Raw genomic sequence first — 20,000 nt, 5'->3', positions numbered from 1 at the left:
TTGTTTATTGTTTTTTTTTTTTTTTAATATTTAGTTGTTGTCTTAGTCGTCCCCTCTCTCTCTCTCTCTCTCTCTCTCTCTCTCTCTCTCTCTCTGCATCATCTTAGCGCAACGAAATACAGCGATGACGGCAGGGGAAATTAAGGTGAAAGAAAATGAAAAGATGAAAAGATCGCGAAAAAGAAAAATAGAGTCGACAAAACAAAAAAAAAAAAAAAAAGATGTAAAAATAAGAAGGAAAATGTATAGAAATGTACTTGTTTACGTCAATAGCATAGAAAAAAGAAAAAAAAACCTTGTTAATAAATAGATACAATGAGGGTTAGTGATAAGAAATAAATAAAGTGAGAAGGAAAAAAAAAAAACCGGAAAGGAATGAAGGAATAATAATAATAAAAAAAACTCTTGCATTACTTAGATGGATAAAATGAAATAAAGTAGAAAAGGCAACGTAATGTAACAAATCTGAAAACAGGAAAGATTAAGAATTAGAAAAAAAATAAAAGGAAAAGATTATCAGATGAAATAAGACAATAAAAGAAAACGAGAAAAAAAAAATAATTCTCACATAAAAAAATCGATAAAGTAGAAATAAAAAAAAAGAAAGAAAATAACATTACATAAACCAAAACACAATAAAAAAATAAGAAATAAAAAAATAAATAAAACAAAGGAATGAGTGACACAAAAAGAACAAAAACTAACACAACAAAGTCGATAAAGCAAGAAAAAAAAAAAATAAAATAAAATAAAGTAGAAAAAAAGTACTTAACGTTATGTAGCAAATCTGTAATCCCGTTCCTTCCACCTCCTCCACCTCCTCCACCTATAGACGAAGACATATTGGATTTCCCTCTACCTCTTCTCCACCTTCATTTTAGCCCAGAGAGGTGACTTGCACGTGAAGATAAATGGAGGGACTTAAGGAAGGAGGGAGGAAAGATAAAGGGGAGGAAAAGAAAGAGGAGATAAAGAAGTACTTGGAGGAAGATGAAGAAATGGAAATGATATAGAAGAAGAGGAAAGAAGGAAGGACGATAGAAGAGAATGGAAGAGGAAGATGGAAAGAGAGATAAAAGAATGCATAGATGCGGATGAAGGAAGGAAGGATAAGAAAAAGAAAGAATGGAAGATAGAAGTGTGAATGAAGGGATGATGAAGGAAGGTGTGATAATCGGAGAGAAAGAAGGAAATGGATATGGGGAAATAGATAGAATAGAAGAGAAGAGGAGATGATGGAAAAGGAAGAAGGAAAGTGACATGAAGGAAGGAAAGATAATAGAGAATAAGAAAAGAAGGGGGAAGGAGAGATAGAGAAAATATGAAAGGATAAAGAGATAGATAACAAGAAGGAAAATACTAGAAAAGAAAACGGAGAGAAATAACGAAAGATAGATAGATAGATAGATAGATAGATAGATAGATAGAGAGAGAGAGAGAGAGAGAGAGAGAGAGAGAGAGAGAGAGAGAGAGAGAGAGAGAGAGAGAGAGAGAGAGAGAGAGAGAGAGAGAGAGAGATACACGAAAGCAAATAACCGTAATAAATGGAGTGAAAAAATGAAAAAGAAAGAAAACAAGAAGAAAACATTGGGATGAGAAAGTAGAGAAAAGAGGAGGAGGAGGAGGAGGAGGAGGAGACGGTACAAGACGAGGGGGAGTCACAAGAGGAGGAAGAGGAGGGAAAGAGCCAAGTTAAGCTATAGAATCTTTCCTTGGGTCAGTCAGTCAGTCAGCACACGCCGGAGGAGGCTGACGCTCACACCAGACGCTCCCTTCCTCACTCACTCGCTCAACAAGACACAGCAGCTCTGGCACCGCTCTCTGTCTCTGTCTCTCCTCCGCGGGGCCTTCAGAAGAGTGCCTGAGGGTGCCAAAAGGTGCCTCCTTCTTCTGGTACTCCTTCTGCGCCGCCTCCGTCTCTTCCTGTTGTTTGTTTGTTGCAGGTAAGTTTGTTTGATTGAAAGTTGGTTTTTGGGGTGGTGGTGGTGGTGGTGGTGGTGGTGGTGGTGGTGGTAGTGTTCTGTTTTCCTCCTTGTTTCTCTTGTTCTTCATTTTCTTCATTTTTTTCTACTACTACTACTACTACTACTACTACTACTACTACTATTACTTATCTCCTGCTTCTTCTTCCTCTTCCTCTTGATAATTTTTGTTCTTTTTCTTCTTCTTATTGCTCTTCGTCATTTTCTTCAGTTTTTCTTCCTCTTCTGTTACTATTACTTCTTCTTCTTCTTCGTTTTCTTCTTCTTCTTCTACTTCTTTTTCTTCCTTGTCGTCTTTATTCTTCTTCTTCTCTTCCTTATTCATATTTTATCATCTTTTCGTTCTTTTTTTGTGTTCCTCCTCTTCTTGTTGTTCTTCCTCCTTTCCTTAGTCTTTCTCTTCTCTTCTTCCTCCTTCTTTTAACATTATATCTGTTTTTCTTGGGTTTGTTTATATTATTACTGTCCTCTTCCCTCCTCCTCTTCCATTTCCTCTTCCTCTTCATCTTCCTCCTCCTCCTCTTCTACCTCTTCCTCCTTATTGTGATTTTTGATGTTGGCACGTTTGTCTTCATTTTCTTGTTTACCACTCCTCCTCCTCCTCCTCCTCCTCCTCCTCCTCCTCCTCCTCCTCCTCCTCTTCCTCCTGTTAGTAACGCTATGTAATTTATATCGTCCGTTTGTCTCCATTCCTTCACGTTCTTCACTTCTTCTTCTTCTTCTTCTTCTTCTTCTTCTTCTTGCTCTTCTTCTTGATATTGTTGTTGTTGTTGTTGTTGTTGTTGTTGTTGTTATTGTTTTACTTGTTCTTTTCTTCTTCTTTCTTCTCCCTTTCTTCTTCCTCTTTATCCACCTCCTCTTATTCCTCCTCTTCCACCCCCCTTATTACTTCCTCCTCTTCCTCTTCCTCCACCACAACCACTACCACAATCACCACTTCCTCCTTCCTCGTCCTCCTCCTTTTCGTTTTCCTCTTCCTTCTCCCTCGTTCACGCCTGCCATCACCACTACCACTTAATTTTCCTCCTCCTCCTCCTCCCCCTCCTCCTCCTCTTCCTCCTCTTCCTCCTCCTCCCCTTCCTCCTCTCAGACTAAAGGAAGCAATCACTCAAAATGGTTATGATCTCTCTATCTCTCTCTCTCTCTTTCTCTCTCTTCCAAAACCTCATCTTCCTTTCTACTTTAATCTGTCTTTTTTGCTTCTTCCTTTTTTTTTTCCTCCTTCCTTCTCACCTCTCTCCTAAACATTACCTCCTTTCCTACCTCCCTTTTCCCTCCTGCAATCCCCCCCTCTCTCTCTCTCTCCCACCTCCACCCATCCATTCCTTGCATTCTCTTCTCCCTTTCTTCCTTTCTTTCCCTCACTATTCCTCCTCTTCTCACTCTTTCCTCTTCTCTCCTCTCATCTCCTCCCAAACCCTTTCTTCCTCGATTCCTCTTCTTAGCCCCGCCCTTTCTTACCTCTCCTCTCTCTTCCCTCTCTCTCTCTCTCTCACCTTTCTTCCCCTTAACAGCTTCTCTACTTTTCCGAGTCACTGGGCTTTTAGTCTCTTTGTAAGGCAGGAGTCACGCCATCTGTCACTCCCCCGCCTCGCTGGCTACAGGAGGCAATAACAATAAGAAAGGTGTGCTCAGGTGTGCCGTCATGTGCTCAGGTAAGGCAGGTGTTCGATTACGTGTTGTGGTTTTCATGTGTTGTTTTTTTTTTTTCTTTCTTTTTTTTTTGTGTGTGTTGGGTTTTTTGTGGTTTGTTGTTGTTATTTTATTTGTTTATTTGTTTATTCCTTTTTGGTGGGATTTCCTATTTTTGTTTGGTAGTTTAGTTGTTTATTATTATTTTTTTGTGTCTTTTTTTCGTTTGTTTGTGTGTTTCTCCTTGTGTTTCTGTGTATGTATGTCTGTCTGTCTGTCTGCTTATCTATTTACCTATCTTTTTTTTTATCGGTCTATCTACCTGTCTATCTATTTATCATTCTCTCTCTGTATATCTGTCTCTCTTTACTGTCTGTATTTTTTATTTTATTTTAGTCTAAATTTGTCTATCTATTTCTATCTGTGTCCTGGTCTTCCTTCTCTCTCTCTCTCTCTCTCTCTCTCTCTCTCTCTCTCTCTCTCTCTCTCTCTCTCTCTCTCTCTCTCTCTCTCTTCCCACCAGCAAACAGTTCCCTCCTTCCCAGTCCACTCGCTCACTCACTCACTCGCTCACTCGCTCACTCATCATCACCTACAATAAAAACCCTTCGCCTCACACCTGTTTCCTCCCTGCCTACCTGTCCAGTTGCCCACGTTAATTGCAGGTGAGGTGTTTGTTGCCTACCACGTCCCCCCTCTTATCTTGTCGCTATTCACTGTACTGTGGAATGTTTATCGTTTGCTGCTACCAGGAAGGGTCCGAAAGAAAACGGGAAGTAGAGGGGGAGATCTCATAATTACGTGGAGAAGGAGCAGGAGGAGGAGGAGGAGGAGGAGGAGGAGGAGGAGGAGGAGGAGGAGGAGGAGGAGGAGGAGGAGGAGGAGGAGGAGGAGTGGAGGAATAGCGCTGGTGTGTGTGTGTGTGTGTGTGTGTGTGTGTGTGTGTGTGTGTGTGTGTGTGTGTGTGTGTGTGTGTGTGTGTGTGTGTGTGTGTGTGTGTGTGTGTGTGTGTGTGTGTGTTTCATGTAAGTTTTTCCTCCCTTTTTTAGATTATTTCTTATTTTTTTTATTATTTCTTTTTTTCTCGTTTTTGTATTTCTATTTCTTTCATTAACTTGTTGCTTTTTATTACTGAATGATTGACTGATTGATTCTCTCTCTCTCTCTCTCTCTCTCTCTCTCTCTCTCTCTCTCTCTCTCTCTCTCTCTCTCTCTCTCTCTCTCTCTGTGTGTGTTTGTGTGTGTGTGTGTGTGTGTGTGTGTTGTGTCATTGAGAGCAGATCAGTGTACTGCTAGGAAGAAAAGGAGGAGGAGGAGGAGGAGGAGGAGGAGGAGGAGGAGGAGGAGGAGGAGGAAAGAGAGAACAGAGGAAGATAACAATGATTCAGCAAAAGAAAAGAACTCGTGAGAATCTTCTATTTTTATCTTCTTCCTTTTTTTCCTCCTCACTTGTTTCCTTGCTTCCTGTTTTCCTCCTTTTTTTGTTTCTTTTTCTTCACTTCTTAGTTTCCTTTCCTATTTCCTCTCTTATTTTTTTCCTATTGTCATTCTGTTCTTTCCTTTCGCCATCCTTGTTTTATTTCCTTTCTCATTTACTTTTTTTTTCTAATTCCACTTTCATTATTTCCCTTCGTTTTTCCTCTTGAATTCTATCTTTCCTTTATTTATTTTATCACTATTTTCCCATACAACGTTTTCTTCGCAGTTTCATTATTCCCCTGCACAGTTTTCTCTTTCCTTCCCCTGTCATTGTTTGCCTTCACTTTCCACTGCTGTTTTCACTTCTTTTCATCATTTTATTACTTTTTTTCCTTTAATCTTCCTTCCTTATATTTGGTTTCCCTTCCCTCTGTAAAAAAAAAAAGAATGAAAAAAAACAACATATACTATACTACACACACACACACACACACACACACACACACACACTGAGAATTTTCACACTAATTCCATTATATATATTTTTTTATATTTTTTTTTGCCTCAATACTAAACAACATTTTCTCTCTCTCTCTCTCTCTCTCTCTCTCTCTCTCTCTCTCTCTCTCTCTCTCTCTCTCTCTCCCGCACAGAAATCTTCACAAACTCCTCTAATTTTGCGGTTGTGTGCCTTTGAGAACCTGAACCGGTACCAGAGTTAGCGAGGCAGTGGTTACGAGCCGCGAAGACACCAAAAGTACACACAATTTGCTAAGACCACAGAGGCTGATGGGACGAAAGACTAGGTAGAATGGTGTAATGCCAGAGTGTTTAGACTGAGCTTCCGTGAAAGTGTTATTTATGACTTGTGTTATGTTCCTGCAGGTCGTGTTGTGTGCTTCTTACTTGCTGCGTGGCGCCTTCAGGATGTCTGGGCCACGCTTCCTCCTGCTGTGCCTGGCCGCCCTCGCTCTATCTTCAGGCGCAGGTGTGGCAAAGACGCTGGATGCTGATGTGAATGAGATAACCTCCTCGTCTCTCAAAGCCTCCGCTAGAAACTTCCTGGTGCAGCTCCTGCAGGCGGGGAGCGACATGTCTCTGAGCTCCGTGGCGAGGGCCCTGAGTGAGGAGGGGGTCTTCGCCAAGCAGGTGAAGAGTCTCCTGAAGAAGCAGCTCCCTAACATGAAGGACGTCGCAGGAGGTCTCGGTGTCAGTCCGGATCTCCTGCAGCACTTCCTGAAGCTGGCGAGGAAGGTGAGGAGGCTAGGGGAGCACACGCCGGTGAGCGAGAAAGCCGGGGCGCAGGCTGTGCTGGAGACCGTGCTGGATTACCTGGGAGGCGATGACGAAGATGAGGGTGAGGCTGAGGGTGAGGGAGAGGAGGCGTCTGACAAGGAGGGCAGCGAGGACATCCAGGGGCAGCTGCTTCACTTGGCCAAGGGAATGTTCGAGCAGCGCTTCGGAAATCTGAGCTCCATCAAGGCCTCGGCCAACGCCACGCAGGCTGCCAGGGTGGGGCTGTGGGAGGTGGTGCGGTCGACGTGGGCGCGCGTGCTGTCCTACGTGGAGGAGCAGAACTCGCTGGAGTCCTTCCTGCAGCGCACGCCCGTCAGGATCATTGACCGCGCGCTGAGTCTCGGCGACGACCTCAACCTGGCCTCCTTCCTCGCCAAGAAGCTCGACCCGGAGTTCGCGGCGTTCCTGGCGGCCAGGGCGGAGCCGCTGCTGGGCCCGCTGCGCGACGCCGACTCGCTCGCCAACCTGACCCAGGCGGCGGGGCTCAGCGCCGCGCTGGACTACTTCACGTCTGAGCGGTTCACCAACACGGTGGCCGCCATGTCGCGCTTTGTGTCCGCCTACCTGGAGGACTCCGTGTCCGAGGACGTGGTGAACCAGTACATCGACTTTATCTCCTTCAGCAACCCCGAGCTGAACCACTTCTACCGCGCCGTGCTCAACACCACCGCCAACGCCAAGCAGGACGCGCAGGACGCCGCCGCCCCGCAGAGGCGCCGCCGCGACGTGCTGAGGGACATCGCCAGCATCTATCGCTACGAGAACGAGGCGGTGCGGCAGGAGGCAGACCAGAGCCCCGCCGAAGCCACAAACCCGTCCTCCCGGCAGATGCAGCACCGCTACGGCGTGTCCTCCCTCGGCGCGGCCTCCGCCCTCTACGACCCCTCCAGGGACGGCTACGGCTACGGCGGCGGCGGCGGCGGCTACGGCGGCGGCTACGGCGGCGGCTACGGCATGAACATGAACACGCTGGACCCCTACGTAGTGCTGGGCTCCCTGGCGCTGGGCACCATCCTGGGCTTCCTGCTCTTCCGCGCCCTCAGGGGCACCGGCGGTGGCAGGCGCGACATCGGGGACGGCTCCCTCTCCCTTTGGCAATCTGACCAGCCCTTCGGAGGCGGCAGCCGCGCCCTGCGGGCTGAGCGCGCAGCCCCCTCCGGCAGGAGGGGCCTGACGCTGCCGGCTTCCCTCCGCGGTGATGTGTGGTCGTCGGCGCCGCTGGTGGACGATGAGACCTCGACAGGCCTACCGCTGGACGAGGACGACGTGGCGGACCACCTCAACCAGCTGTGGCGGGCACACCGCGGCAACGACTCGTCCACCTGCGTGAGGAGCCGCCTGTGCAGCCAGCTGGCGGGGCCCGGGGCCGCGCACGCCGGCCTGGCGCTGTTGCTGTGAGTACGGCTCCCTGGCCCTGGGCGGCGCCTCGTGCCTGGCTGTGGTGTCATGAGTCAGCAAGTCGCCAGACAACACCTATGACAGTTTTTCTCTCCTTCCAGGTCGTCGACGGGCAGCCTGCTGGGCGTGGCGCAGCCAGGCCAGCTGCTGGATGACGTGGCGGGCAGCCTGGCGATGGGCAGCACTTACTCCTGCCCCTCCTTGGCCTGCCGGACCATATAGGATCCTCCTGCCACGAGACGCGGCGCCGCCAATACGCAAGCCCCAGACGCCGCCAGCCGCGAGGGGCCTGTGTGCAGGTAACACAGTTTCCGGGGAAGAGTCACGCCCCGCCCCTCTTGTCTCGCTCGGCAGCCCCGAGCCGATGAACTGTTTCCCGCCTGTCATTAACCAATGCGAGGCTGTGACACTGTGACGCCCGCCGTGCCTTCCTCCAGCCGCCTCTTGCTCCCCTCCACACCCACCCTCTCGCCAGCCTGGATCACGGGGCGAGTCGCGCGCGCACACACACACACACACACACACACACACACACACACACACACACACACACACACACACACACACACACACACACACACACACACACACACACACACACACACACACACACCACCTAACTAGTACTACTACCGCTGCCATTCAATTACCGTTACTTAACAAGGTACAAGAACTGTAAGTATAACTATACAACAGCAACAACAACCACAACATCAACAAAATTACCACCGCCACCACCGACAACAACAACAATAATTTTTAATCTGTGGGTGCACAATCAAGACAACGTTAACGACTGGAGACACCACCACCACCACCACCACCACCACCACCACAGCCACCACAGCCACCACAGCCACCACCGCCACACCAGTAACTGAACATCCCCACAGGAACACTCAACACCAAAGATTTTATTGTTATTTTATTGTTCACATATTATTAGGCATTTATTTATTTATTTATGATTCCTGAGAGTAATATTTTCAGTTATCGTTGACTTTTATTGATCACCTTTTCGTTTTATTTATCAAGTTTTTTCTAAGCTAATATTTTTTTCCTTTTATTTATCATCAGTGTTATTATGATTTCATATTTTCTTTTATTTATTATTTTTGTTCTTCGTTTCTCATTCACCTAAATTATCTATCAAGTATTTTCTATTTTCTATTATCAAACTTATCACTGTTTCTTATTTTCCTTATCTTTTTCTTTTTTTTTTTGGTTCTCACTATTATTTTTTTCATTGTGATTTTTTTCTTATTATTTTCTACTTCTTTGTTAGTTAAAAAAAAAAAAATAGATTGGATAGAAGGGTAGAGATTTTAGTTTATTTATTTATTGTGTGTGTCTGCAAGATTGTTTGTTTGTTTGTTTATTTCTTGGCAATAAAGTGTTTTAAGTTTTATGTATAAATTCTTTCTTTGTGTGTGTGTGTGTGTGTGTGTGTGTGTGTGTGTGTGTGTGTGTGTGTGTGTGTGTGTGTGTGTGTGTGTGTGTGTGTGTTGGATGGGAAGAAGAGGGAGAAGCAGAGGAGGGGGATAATGATGATGATGATGAGAAAGAGGAGGAGGAGGAGGAGGAGGAGGAGGAGGAGGAAATAATGACGGTGATAATGAAGATACGAATAATTATAACAAAGAAAACGTAGAAAAGAAGAAGAGAAGGAGAATGAGAGAGGTACGAGATGAGAGAGAGAGAGAGAGAGAGAGAGAGAGAGAGAGAGAGAGAGAGAGAGAGAGAGAGAGAGAGAGAGAGAGAGAGAGAGAGAGAGAGAGAGAGAGAGAGAGAAAGCAAAAATGAGATAACGGACATGTAGGAAGAAATACGAATAATGCAAATAAAAGCAACTGAAAGAAGGAGAAACAGAAGAAGAGATAATAACGATGCGTGATAAAAGGAAGAGAAATAATGAAGGAAGGCAGAAATATACAAAGAACGTAGGAAGGAAGGAGAAGAATGACAATAGAAATACAGGGAAGAGAGAGAGAGAGAGAGAGAGAGAGAGAGAGAGAGAGAGAGAGAGAGAGAGAGAGAGAGAGAGAGAGAGAGAGAGAGAGAGAGAGAGAGAGAGAGAGAATAAAGGAGGCAGCTAGTTAGAAAGCGTGATAAAAAGAAGAGACATAAGAATAAGAATTACATATAGAAATGGAATCATAAACACAGAAGAAGAAGAAGAAGAAGAAGAAGAAGAAGAAGAAGAAGAAGAAGAAGAAGAAGAAGAAGAAGAAGAAGAAGAAGAAGAAGAAGAAGAAGAAGAAGATCATTTTGCAACCCTCCTCTCTATTTCAGCTACAGAACAATTTTTTTTTTAACATTCAGGAAATAAACAAGATTTTGTCTTTAATCTTCTACTCATTTCTTTTCTTTCTCTTCCCTTTTAAATATTCTGAAACGGTATTAAGCGGTTTTTTTTCTTAATATATATGTACTTCTTTCCTTGGCCTGTCTCCGTAATGTATTAAAAAAACAAAACAAAATAAAATAGAAAAATAAAAAAAATGCTTCTATCTAATTCCTGTTCGTGCATTCCAGTACCTCAAATCTCCCCAAAAAATAATAAACTAAATATAAATCAATAAAATAAACACTTAAATAAATAAAAGATACAAAGCATAAATAAAGGGAAAAGGAAACTGTGCAATTTTTTTCTTGATGCGGTTCTTGGTAATATTAAAATGAGCACAAGTTTGGCCATACAATTAATGATGTCCCGTTAAGTCCATGCATGTGTTGTGGTTAGTAAATCATTCGTCCGTCTGTCTGTCTACCTGCCTTCCTGTCTGCCTGTCTGTCTGTCTGCCTTATTAGCTGCATAACAACCTAACAAGTTAACTGTTTAGTCAATAAAATACTGACTGACTGAGTGACTGACCTGCTTTCCTACCTACTTACATAATTCCCAAACTACGTAACTAACTAATTAACTAACTAAATTACTATCTTACTAATTAATTAACTACTTAACCAACTAACTACGTAGACTATTTACTTATTCATCAGTCAATCAATTAACCTGTTTGTATGTCTGTTTACTGATCTACCTACCTATCTGTCCATCCATCTACCTATCTAACAATGCATCCATCCATCCACCTATCCATCCATCTATCTATCTATCTATTTATTCATCCATCCCATTTCTAACTGGTAATACGGTTTCTGAAGTAAACACTAACCTTTCCTGAAGCTTACAGGTGTTCTCGTTACTCACACACCTGTCCACATACCTGCCTATATATACGCCTGCATACACCGCCATGACAGGTACTAATGGTGTGGTTGTGTGTGCAGTGAGGGAAATGTTTTCATGTATACGAGTATATTGGTACCTGTTGTTGTTAATGTTACGACTGTTGTTCTTGTTTGTTTTGTGTTGTTGTTGTTGTTGTTGTTGTTGTTGTTGTTATTGTTGGTGTTGTTGCTCTTGTGGTTCTTTTTTCCTGTTGTTGTTGTTGTTTGTTGTTGTTGTTGTACTTCCTCTTGTTGTTATTGTCGTTGTTGTTGTTGTTGTAGTTGTTTCATCATCATCATCATCATTACCATCATCATCATTATCATCATCTTTTTCTTCTTCTTCTTCTTTTTCTTCTAATTATTAATATGATAATTTCTAACACCTTTATTATTATCATTCTTATAATTTTGTAGTAGTAGTAGTAGTAGTAGTAGTAGTAGTAGTAGTAGTAGTAGAATGCACAACAGTAATACCATCACCATCACTTACTACCACCACCACCACCACTACCAGCACCATCACCACCACCACCACCACCACCACCACAACAACAACACAACGAGGAGTGAGCAGCACCAATGACCCACATAATGCTCCTCGTCACCACCTCCGTTACGCTCGTCACACAAACCCTCCATGACCTGCACGTGAGCGTTTCTGACACCAGGGAGAGAAAAAAAAATACCAAATAGAAAACGAGATAAAAATACAACTATAACATTTTTATTTTGAACTGTTCCGGGTTTTCACGGATTTCGGAAAGAGGAAAGCGTATAGAAGAAAATAACACATAGAGAGAGAGAGAGAGAGAGAGAGAGAGAGAGAGAGAGAGAGAGAGAGAGAGAGAGAGAGAGAGAGAGAGAGAAATCACCTGTCACAATTCCTGGAACACGTCATCGCGTAACGGGGAACCAATTAACACATAGAGGGAAAAAAAGAGAAGAGAGAGAGAAAAAAAGGGAAGAAAAATAACAGAAGGAAGGAGAATAAAAAAAAGAGAGAGAGAAAAAAAATAATTACATCAAGGCGAGGTTAACTGTGTGACCGACTGACTGACTGACTGACTGACTGACTTTTCGCCTGACTGAAGTTGTTATTTGTTTATTTTTTTGAGTGTTTGACTGAGTGACTAACTGACTGGTGAGCTTAATTGACTGACTGACTAATTAACTGATTCTTGACTGACTGAATGGCTGACTGATTAACTAACTGTCTGATTAACTAATTGAAAGTTGAAGTGGTTGACAGATTGGAAAAAAAACTTCCTATCTAACTGATAAACTGACTGACTGAATGACTGACTGATTAACAAGGATGAAGTAAATAAATAAACGAAGAAACGAAATAACTAACGGCCAGATTAATTGCCCAACTGTCTAACTAAAAGGTAACTAGCTAAATGACTAATTAACACACTACCTAACTAAATAGATCTCGCACACGCTAGCAAACCATCTAACCTAACTCATGCACTCACTAACTCACTCACAGTCTAACCCAGAGTTACGCAACCTAACTAACAAATTAGGTAACTAAATAACCAGCTAAGGATTTCACTATTTAACTCATTAGCTCCCTTCTACACTCACCTACCAATAATCCACCTAACCTAACCTAACCTAAACTAACCTAACCCTAACTTAACCTAACCTAACCTATCCTAACCAAACTTAACTTAACCTAACCAAACATAACTTAACCTAACCTAACTTAACCTAACCTAACTTAACCTAACCTAACTTAACATAACTTAACCTAACCTAACTTAACCTAACCAAACCAAAGACACACTGCCACACTTAACCACCACAGGCTTTCCCGTAAGTAACACTCCTCGGGTCAAGGGGCGTGGCATGACTGTCAAGATCTCTACGGACAGTTTCACGCCCACACCACGTTCCCAAATGGTAGCCCCGCCCATCCCTCACCTCTCCACTAGCGCCCCTCTCCCCAGCGTCTTGAAGTGGCGGGCTGAAGAAGAGAGGCGACTGCTGGGAGGTGTCAGTCTCGTCTCGGCAGCAGGAGGGAGAGGTCTGGTGTGTCTCTGGTCTTGTCTTGCTGGTTTGTGAAGGTGAGTGGTGGTCGTGGTGGTCGTGGTGGTGGTGGTGGTGGTGGTGTTTAATGTGAAAGATGTAGGGTTGTTAGGTGTTAGGGAGAGGATTGTGGTGTTTATTATTGTTGTTGTTGTTGTTGTTGTAATAGTAGTACCAGCATTCCTTGTCCCAGTGTCTCTCTTTCATAAAACATAGTAGTAGTAGTAGTAGTAGTAGTAAAGATCGTGAGAGTTTTGGATGGAATTAAACTGAAAAAAAGGAAGAAATCAGTCTCTCTCTCTCTCTCTCTCTCTCTCTCTCTCTCTCTCTCTCTCTCTCTCTCTCTCTCTCTTTCATCCACGCTCTTTTGCACCCTCCATTCAACCCTTCCTTCTCAGTCCTCCCTCATTCTCACCTTTCATTTCTTCCTCCCTCTATTCATCCCTTCCTCATCCTCCCTCATTCTCACCTTTCATTTCTTCCTCCCTCTATTCATCCCTTCCTCATCCTCCCTCATTCTCACCTTTCATCTCTTCCTCCCTCTATTCATCCCTTCCTCATCCTCCCTCATTCTCACCTTTCATCTCTTCCTCCCTCTATTCATCCCTTCCTCATCCTCTCTCTCATCCTCTCTCATTCTCACCTTTCATCTCTTCCTCTGTCATCCTTCCGTCTTTTCCACCTTCCCTCTCGTTTCATTCCCATAAAACTCACTCAAGCAGAGGTGACGCAGAAATCCACACCCAGTACGAGCACACCATACCATCACTGCCCAATTATTCCCCCTTACTGCTGTTAAATATTACGTGACTCTCTAATACTGTGTAATTTTCCTTGTTGAATTAAAGCTTGATTCTACTTACGTGTCTCTGCTGTGGTGTTATAAAGGGAGTTTTTTTTTAATTTTTTTTAATTTTCCGTTTTCTTTTTGTTACGCAGGTGAGAATGAAATAATAAGGTGGAGTTTTGATTTTTTTATGTTTATTATTATTATCATTTATTTTTTTGTTATGCAGGTGAAGGTGAGGTAATTAGATGGGTAATTAGTGTTAGGTGTGTGTGTGTGTGTGTGTGTGTGTGTGTGTGTGTGTGTGTGTGTGTGTGTGTGTGTGTGTGTGTGTGTGTGTGTGTGTGTGTAAGGCAGGTAAGATACTGACTTTTTTTTGTGTAGTAATAGTGTTTGTTTGTTTGTTTGTTTGTTTGTTTGTTTGTTTGTTTGTGTGTGTGTGTGTTTAATGAGTTGCTTTTTAATATTTCTTTGCTGTTTATTTTATCTTCATTCATTTGTTTACTTATTATTTTTTGTGTGTTGTGGTGGTGGTGGTGGCTGTGTTGTGATGGTGGTTGTGTTGTTGTTGTTGTTGTTGTTTCTCTTCTTTTCCTCCATCTCCCCCTCCTCCTTCCTTCCTTCCTTCTTCTTGTATTCTTCCTTCGCTTCCTCTTACTCTCCTCCCTACCTTTCATTAATAACTCATCTTCCTCCTTCACTTCCTCCTTCCTCCTTCCATTACCTCCCCTTCTCATCTATCACCACTACCTCCTCCTCCTCCTCCTCTCTTCTCCACCAATTACCATGACAGATAATTGTTAGCTCCGCCCTGTCTCGTGACCTCATTCTCGCCTCAGCCAATCAAAGGGCTAGGAATAACCTTGTCCCGCCCCCATTGTCTGTCTGACGTCATGCTCTGCCTCCTTATTGGCTCACGCTCCACTCAAGCCCCGCCCACTTTTCTCTGAGAGCCAGTTAGATTTATTCTGCTTAATGACGTGATCTTGTTGTTGTTGTTGTTGTTGTTGTTGTATTGTTTCTTGTTGTCTTGTTCATTTTATTTTTTTATCTTTTTTCATTTGTTGTCTGTTTCTTCTTTATTTGAGAGATAGAGAGAGAGAGAGAGAGAGAGAGAGAGAGAGAGAGAGAGAGAGAGAGAGAGAGAGAGAGAGAGAGAGAGAGAGTCTTATTCAATTCCCCTTCATCTCTTACTACCACTTATTCTCTCTCTCTCTCTCTCTCTCTCTCTCTCTCTCTCTCTCTCTCTCTCTCTCTCTCTCTCTCTCTCTCTCTCACGGACTCCACCTCACCTTCCTCTATCACTAATTAATTCCTTCCCACACTTCCTTCAGTCTCACTCCCCACACATTCCTTCTTCCCCTCATCCAATCTCCACCTTCCTTTCCCACGTGACTCAATCTCTCGCTCCTTACTCTCATTTCTCACCAGCCTCATTCATCTGGTACTCATAATTATCTGCCTTTCTCTCATCCTTTCACTGTAACTTTCCCTGTGGTCTTATCTTGTTCAGCCTCATTAATTTGGTACTCATAATTTGGTCTCATCTCATCCTTACCTTACCTTCATTAATCTGCTACTCATAATTACTAGTACCTTTCTCACCCTCCTTTTCTCTTTCCCTCAATTATTTTGCTGTAAATATAATTTGTACATTTTTTTTTCTGTCTTGTACCTTGTCTCTGTAATTTAATGGACACCTTTGTTGTAGATAAAAAGAAATGTGTGTGCTGGTATTTTGTCCTTACGAGAAGTTGTATTTAAGAACATAAGGGAAGCTGCAAGAAGCCATTAGGCCTACACGTGGCAGTCCCTGTATATAAATTAAAGAAACTTGCCTATTTCCATCTATCACAGTCATCCATATATTTGTCTCATTTTCTAAACCTCCTTAATGACTCGGCACTAACAACCTGATTACTGAGTCTATTCCATGCATCCACCACTCTATTTATCTATTTATTTGAGAACCAACTCTAAATCTTCCTTCGTCTTACCTCTTAGCATGCTCTAGTGGAAGCTACGAGGTTTTTCAAGGGAGTTTTCGTGATTCCAGTGACAGTTTAACAGGAATTTTGCATCTGTAATGGGAAAAAAGCGTCCGTGAAAAGCTGATTAATAATTTTTTTTCATTCTCCTTCACTTCCTTCAGTTCTTTCACCTTTTCCTCCTCTTTTTTTGCTACCACTTCATCCTTCTCCTCTTCCTCCTCTTCCTCCTCTTCCCTTCCACCAGTTACCATGACAGGCCTTTGAAAATAATCCTGGTGAGACAGCAAAGCGTTTAATTAAGGAGTTTGTGTGATAGTTTCTTGTTTCTTAATTTTACCAATGCAGTTTCAAGGCACATCTGAATTTAGGTTGGCTCTTTATTACTCTCTCTCTCTCTCTCTCTCTCTCTCTCTCTCTCTCTCTCTCTCTCTCTCTCTCTCTTGTCTTTGGTCTCTCATTTCTTTTCTTTCTTATTTTCTGTGCTTCTTTTCTGCTCTCAGTTTTTCTTTCTCTGCAGCTTCATTGAATTTTCTCCTCTATTCTTCAAGTTTCCTTTTCTGTTCTCGTATTTATCTGCCCTCCATCCATTTTTCCAGTCTAACGTCTCTCCAAGTCTTACAATGTTCACTCCTTTTAACTTATAATTTTTTTTTTTCCCTCCCTTTCTTGTTTTAAACCCATTCATTTCTCTTCGGAGCATTATTTTCATCACCACTTTTGCTCTCCCTCTTTCATCTCCTTTGGTTTTCTTTCTTTCTCTTCGGCCTCGTTGAATTGTTTACTCTTTGCTTCATGTTCCCTTATTCATCTTTCCTCCACCTTCGTCCACTTTTTTCTCAAGTTTTAGTGTCTATTCCCTTTCACCACATCCGTTTCTCTCTCTCTCTCTCTCTCCCTCAGATCCTCAACATGCGTCTAAGAGTGCAGGTGTCAGTGGCCATGCTTCTCCTCCTCGCCACCGCCGCCTCGCCCAAGACTCTGGAAGGCTCCTCCTCCGCGCCCACTCAGGAGGTCTCAGGCGATTCTGCAGAGGTTCTGGGCTTCCTCAGGGACCTCGCAGCCTCCGCAGGGCAAAATAAAGACTGGGTAGGGACGCTGATTCTGCCCAAAGTCCTTCAGAAAGTCAAAGAAAATGGGAAAGGCATCAGTGAGGCTCTCGGCGTGAGTGAAGACTTCATGAAGCCTCTGGTCAGACTGCTTGACGAGGTCCAGAAGTTGCAGGGCGGGGAGTCCCTCAGGGGCGGCATGGGAGAGGCTGCAGGGGACGTGCTGACCAACAGCATCGAGGGAGGGGAGGAGGATCTGACCAGTAAGTTCCTGTCCCTGGCCAAGGAGATCTTCCTGGAGGAGTACGGAGGCCTGGACGCCCTCCTGCCGCACTTCAGCCCACAGTCTGCCGCACAAGACCTCCCGGCAGCCCTGGCAGGCCTCAACCTCACCTCCGTCAACCTGTGGGAGGTGGTGCGGTCGACGTGGGCGCGCGTGCTGTCCTACGTGGAGGAACAGAACTCGCTGGAGTCCTTCCTGCAGCGCACGCCCGTCAGGATCATTGACCGCGCGCTGAGTCTCGGCGACGACCTCAACCTGGCCTCCTTCCTCGCCAAGAAGCTCGACCCGAAGTTCGCGGCGTTCCTGGCGGCCAGGGCGGAGCCGCTGCTGGGCCCGCTGCGCGACGCCGACTCGCTCGCCAACCTGACGCAGGCGGCGGGGCTCAGCGCCGCGCTGGACTACTTCACGTCTGAACGCGTGAAGCACACCGTGTACACGCTGGCGGGCCTGCTCTCCGCCCACCTGGAGGACCGCGTCAGCAGCGACGTGGCGCGCCAGGTGCTGGACCTCGTGGCGCGGGACAACGAGGAGCTGCGCCACTTCTACCATTCCCTGGTTGGCGGCGCGGCGCAATCTGGCGACGCAGGTCAGCCTGTCGGCGGCCGCGCCCGCAGGGACGTGCTGGACCACATCATGAGCGCCTTTGAGTATGACGACCAGCAGCAGGACGCCGCCGCGCAAGACAGGGCGCTGCCCCAGGATCAGCTGGCGCAGGAGGACACCCTCAGCCAGCACATGCAGGAGATCCTGCCGCGTGACGGGGGCTACAGCAGCGGGTACGGCGGTTATGGCGGCGGGTACGGCGGTGGGTACGGGTACGGGTACATGAGCACGCTGGATCCCTACGTAGTGCTGGGCGCCCTGGCGCTGGGCACGCTGCTGGGCTTCCTGCTCTTCAGGCTCATCAACGGCACGCGGCGCGGCAGGCGAGACATCGGCGACGGCTCCCTGTCCCTCTGGCAGTCTGACCAACCCTTCTTCAGCAGTAACCGCGCCCTGCGGTCAGCGCGCGCCGCACCCGATGGCCGCGAGGGGCCTGGCGCTGGACCCCGCCCTCCGCGGTAACGTGTGGTCGTCGGCGCCGCTGGTGGACGATGAGACCTCGACGGGCCTGTCCCTGATGGAGGACGACGTGGCGGACCACCTCAACCAGCTGTGGAGGGCACACCTCGGCAACGACTCGTCCATCTGCGTGAAGAGCCGCCTGTGCAGCCAGCTGGTGGGGCCCGGGGCCGCGCACGCCGGCCTGGCGCTGCTGCTGTGAGTACGGCGCTGCTGTGCTCTGCCCCACGGGCCTTTCTCTCCCTGGGATCCTGGTATTCAGTCACCGGTCAGACAGTCAAGGAGTCACTGAGTCACGGAGGGGAGGGGAGGGGGGGATGAGTCAGTGTGGGTGAGTCAGGCGCCTTTCCTTCCCTTCATCCTGATTATGCTGTGCAGTGCTGGTCCCCGTAGTACAGGAAAGACCCATTTCTCTTGGAATCAGCACAGAGGAGAATGACAGAAAGGACACAGGGGATGAGGGGCATTCCTTACCAAACGAGACTGAAGCTTTCAGATTATATTCCATAGAGAGGTGTAGGTTAAGAGGGAACCTGATACAAATCTTTAAGTGATGCAGGGGATATGGCAAGGCTGGCGTCACCAAAATTTTCAGTCAGTAATTAAGACAGAACAAGAAATAATGGGTTTGAGCTTGAAAAGTTACACAGAAATAGGAAGAAATTTGCTCTCAAACTGGAACAGACTCGGTAATCAGGTTGTTAGTGCCGAGTCATTAGGGAGCTTTAAAAGAAGATTAGACATATTTATGGATGGGAATGACAGGTGGTAATAGACAGGCACGTTTTATACAGGGAGTGCCACGTGTAGGCCTGATGGCTTCCTGCAGCTTCCCTTACTTCATTATGTTTCTTGTCTTCTTAGGTCCTCCACCGCCGGCGTGCTGGGGCGTGGCGGGGTCAGGCCAGCTACTGGATGACGTGACGGGCAGCCAGGCACGGGGCAGCACCTACTCCTGCCCCGCCGCCGCCTGCTCCCTGCCCCTCTAGTGACACTCGTCTTAACACCCAACAAACAACAAACACCTACGTGGATATGGAAGATTTCTGTAAGTCTCCCCTCTTCATTACTAAATTTTCTTCAATTAGGGTAAATAATATGCTTACAGAAAACGAGCTGACAATTGGGATAACTATACTAAGCTATTCCGAGCCAGGAGTTTGCACCATTGCGTTGACGAGTGGTTTTGTTATGGCTATGACTCGGAATGTGACCATGTTATTACTCAAGTACCTGCCTGGTGTGTGTGTGTGTGTGTGTGTGTGTGTGTGTGTGTGTGTGTGTGTGTGTGTGTGTGTGTGTGTGTGTGTGTGTGTGTGTGTGTGTTTGTGTGTGTGTGTGTGTGTGTGTGTGTGTGTGTGTGTGAGAGAGAGAGAGAGAGAGAGAGAGAGAGAGAGAGAGAGAGAGAGAGAGAGAGAGAGAGAGAGAGAGAGAGAGAGAGAGAGAGAGAGAGAGAGAGAGAGAGAGAGAGAGAGAGAGAGAGAGAGAGCTTTAATTTAAGAATACAATATTTTTCATATCTTCAAGTATTTTCTCCCATAAAGTTACATTTATTTCTTATTTTCAGTTACAATACTAAAATTTGTACTGCATTTTCTTACAGTTCAAAATACCACGATAGTAAATTAATCTTTTTTACTATTTATTTCCTTTAACTTTTCCACAATAAACTTGAACAAATTTTTCCCCAATTTTTACTTGTATCTCTTCGTCAAATTGTTATTAATAAGTTAAGTTAAAAAAAATGCAATTAATATATCACCATTACATTAGTCATCAGAGATTTATTGAAGTGGTTCACGGCAGATTTGTATTCAAACATGATTTTTACAC

At 45.2% G+C, this 20,000-nt stretch overlaps 3 protein-coding genes across 3 annotated transcripts in view; 2 read left to right on the top strand and 1 right to left on the bottom strand.

Annotated features, from left to right (window-relative positions):
- The window catches only part of LOC135094501 (uncharacterized), a 122,539-nt gene that overhangs the window by 61,403 nt on the left and 41,136 nt on the right, over positions 1-20,000 (bottom strand). The window lies entirely within an intron of this gene.
- LOC135094270 (uncharacterized) lies at positions 1,711-8,942 on the top strand. Its single transcript, XM_063994252.1, has 3 exons — positions 1,711-1,943; positions 5,919-7,723; positions 7,829-8,942. Exons 2-3 carry the CDS (start codon positions 5,961-5,963, stop codon positions 7,947-7,949), a joined length of 1,884 nt encoding a protein of 627 aa, XP_063850322.1. The 5' UTR covers positions 1,711-1,943; positions 5,919-5,960; the 3' UTR covers positions 7,950-8,942.
- Positions 12,971-19,623, top strand: LOC135094280 (uncharacterized). The gene is made up of 3 exons (XM_063994262.1): positions 12,971-13,036; positions 16,677-18,365; positions 19,032-19,623. Exon 2 carries the CDS (start codon positions 16,686-16,688, stop codon positions 18,168-18,170), a length of 1,485 nt encoding a protein of 494 aa, XP_063850332.1. The 5' UTR covers positions 12,971-13,036; positions 16,677-16,685; the 3' UTR covers positions 18,171-18,365; positions 19,032-19,623.

This window comes from Scylla paramamosain, chromosome 45, assembly GCF_035594125.1.
Source record: "Scylla paramamosain isolate STU-SP2022 chromosome 45, ASM3559412v1, whole genome shotgun sequence".
Lineage (NCBI taxonomy): Eukaryota > Metazoa > Arthropoda > Malacostraca > Decapoda > Portunidae > Scylla > Scylla paramamosain.
This window is presented reverse-complemented; position numbering and strand designations above follow the sequence as displayed.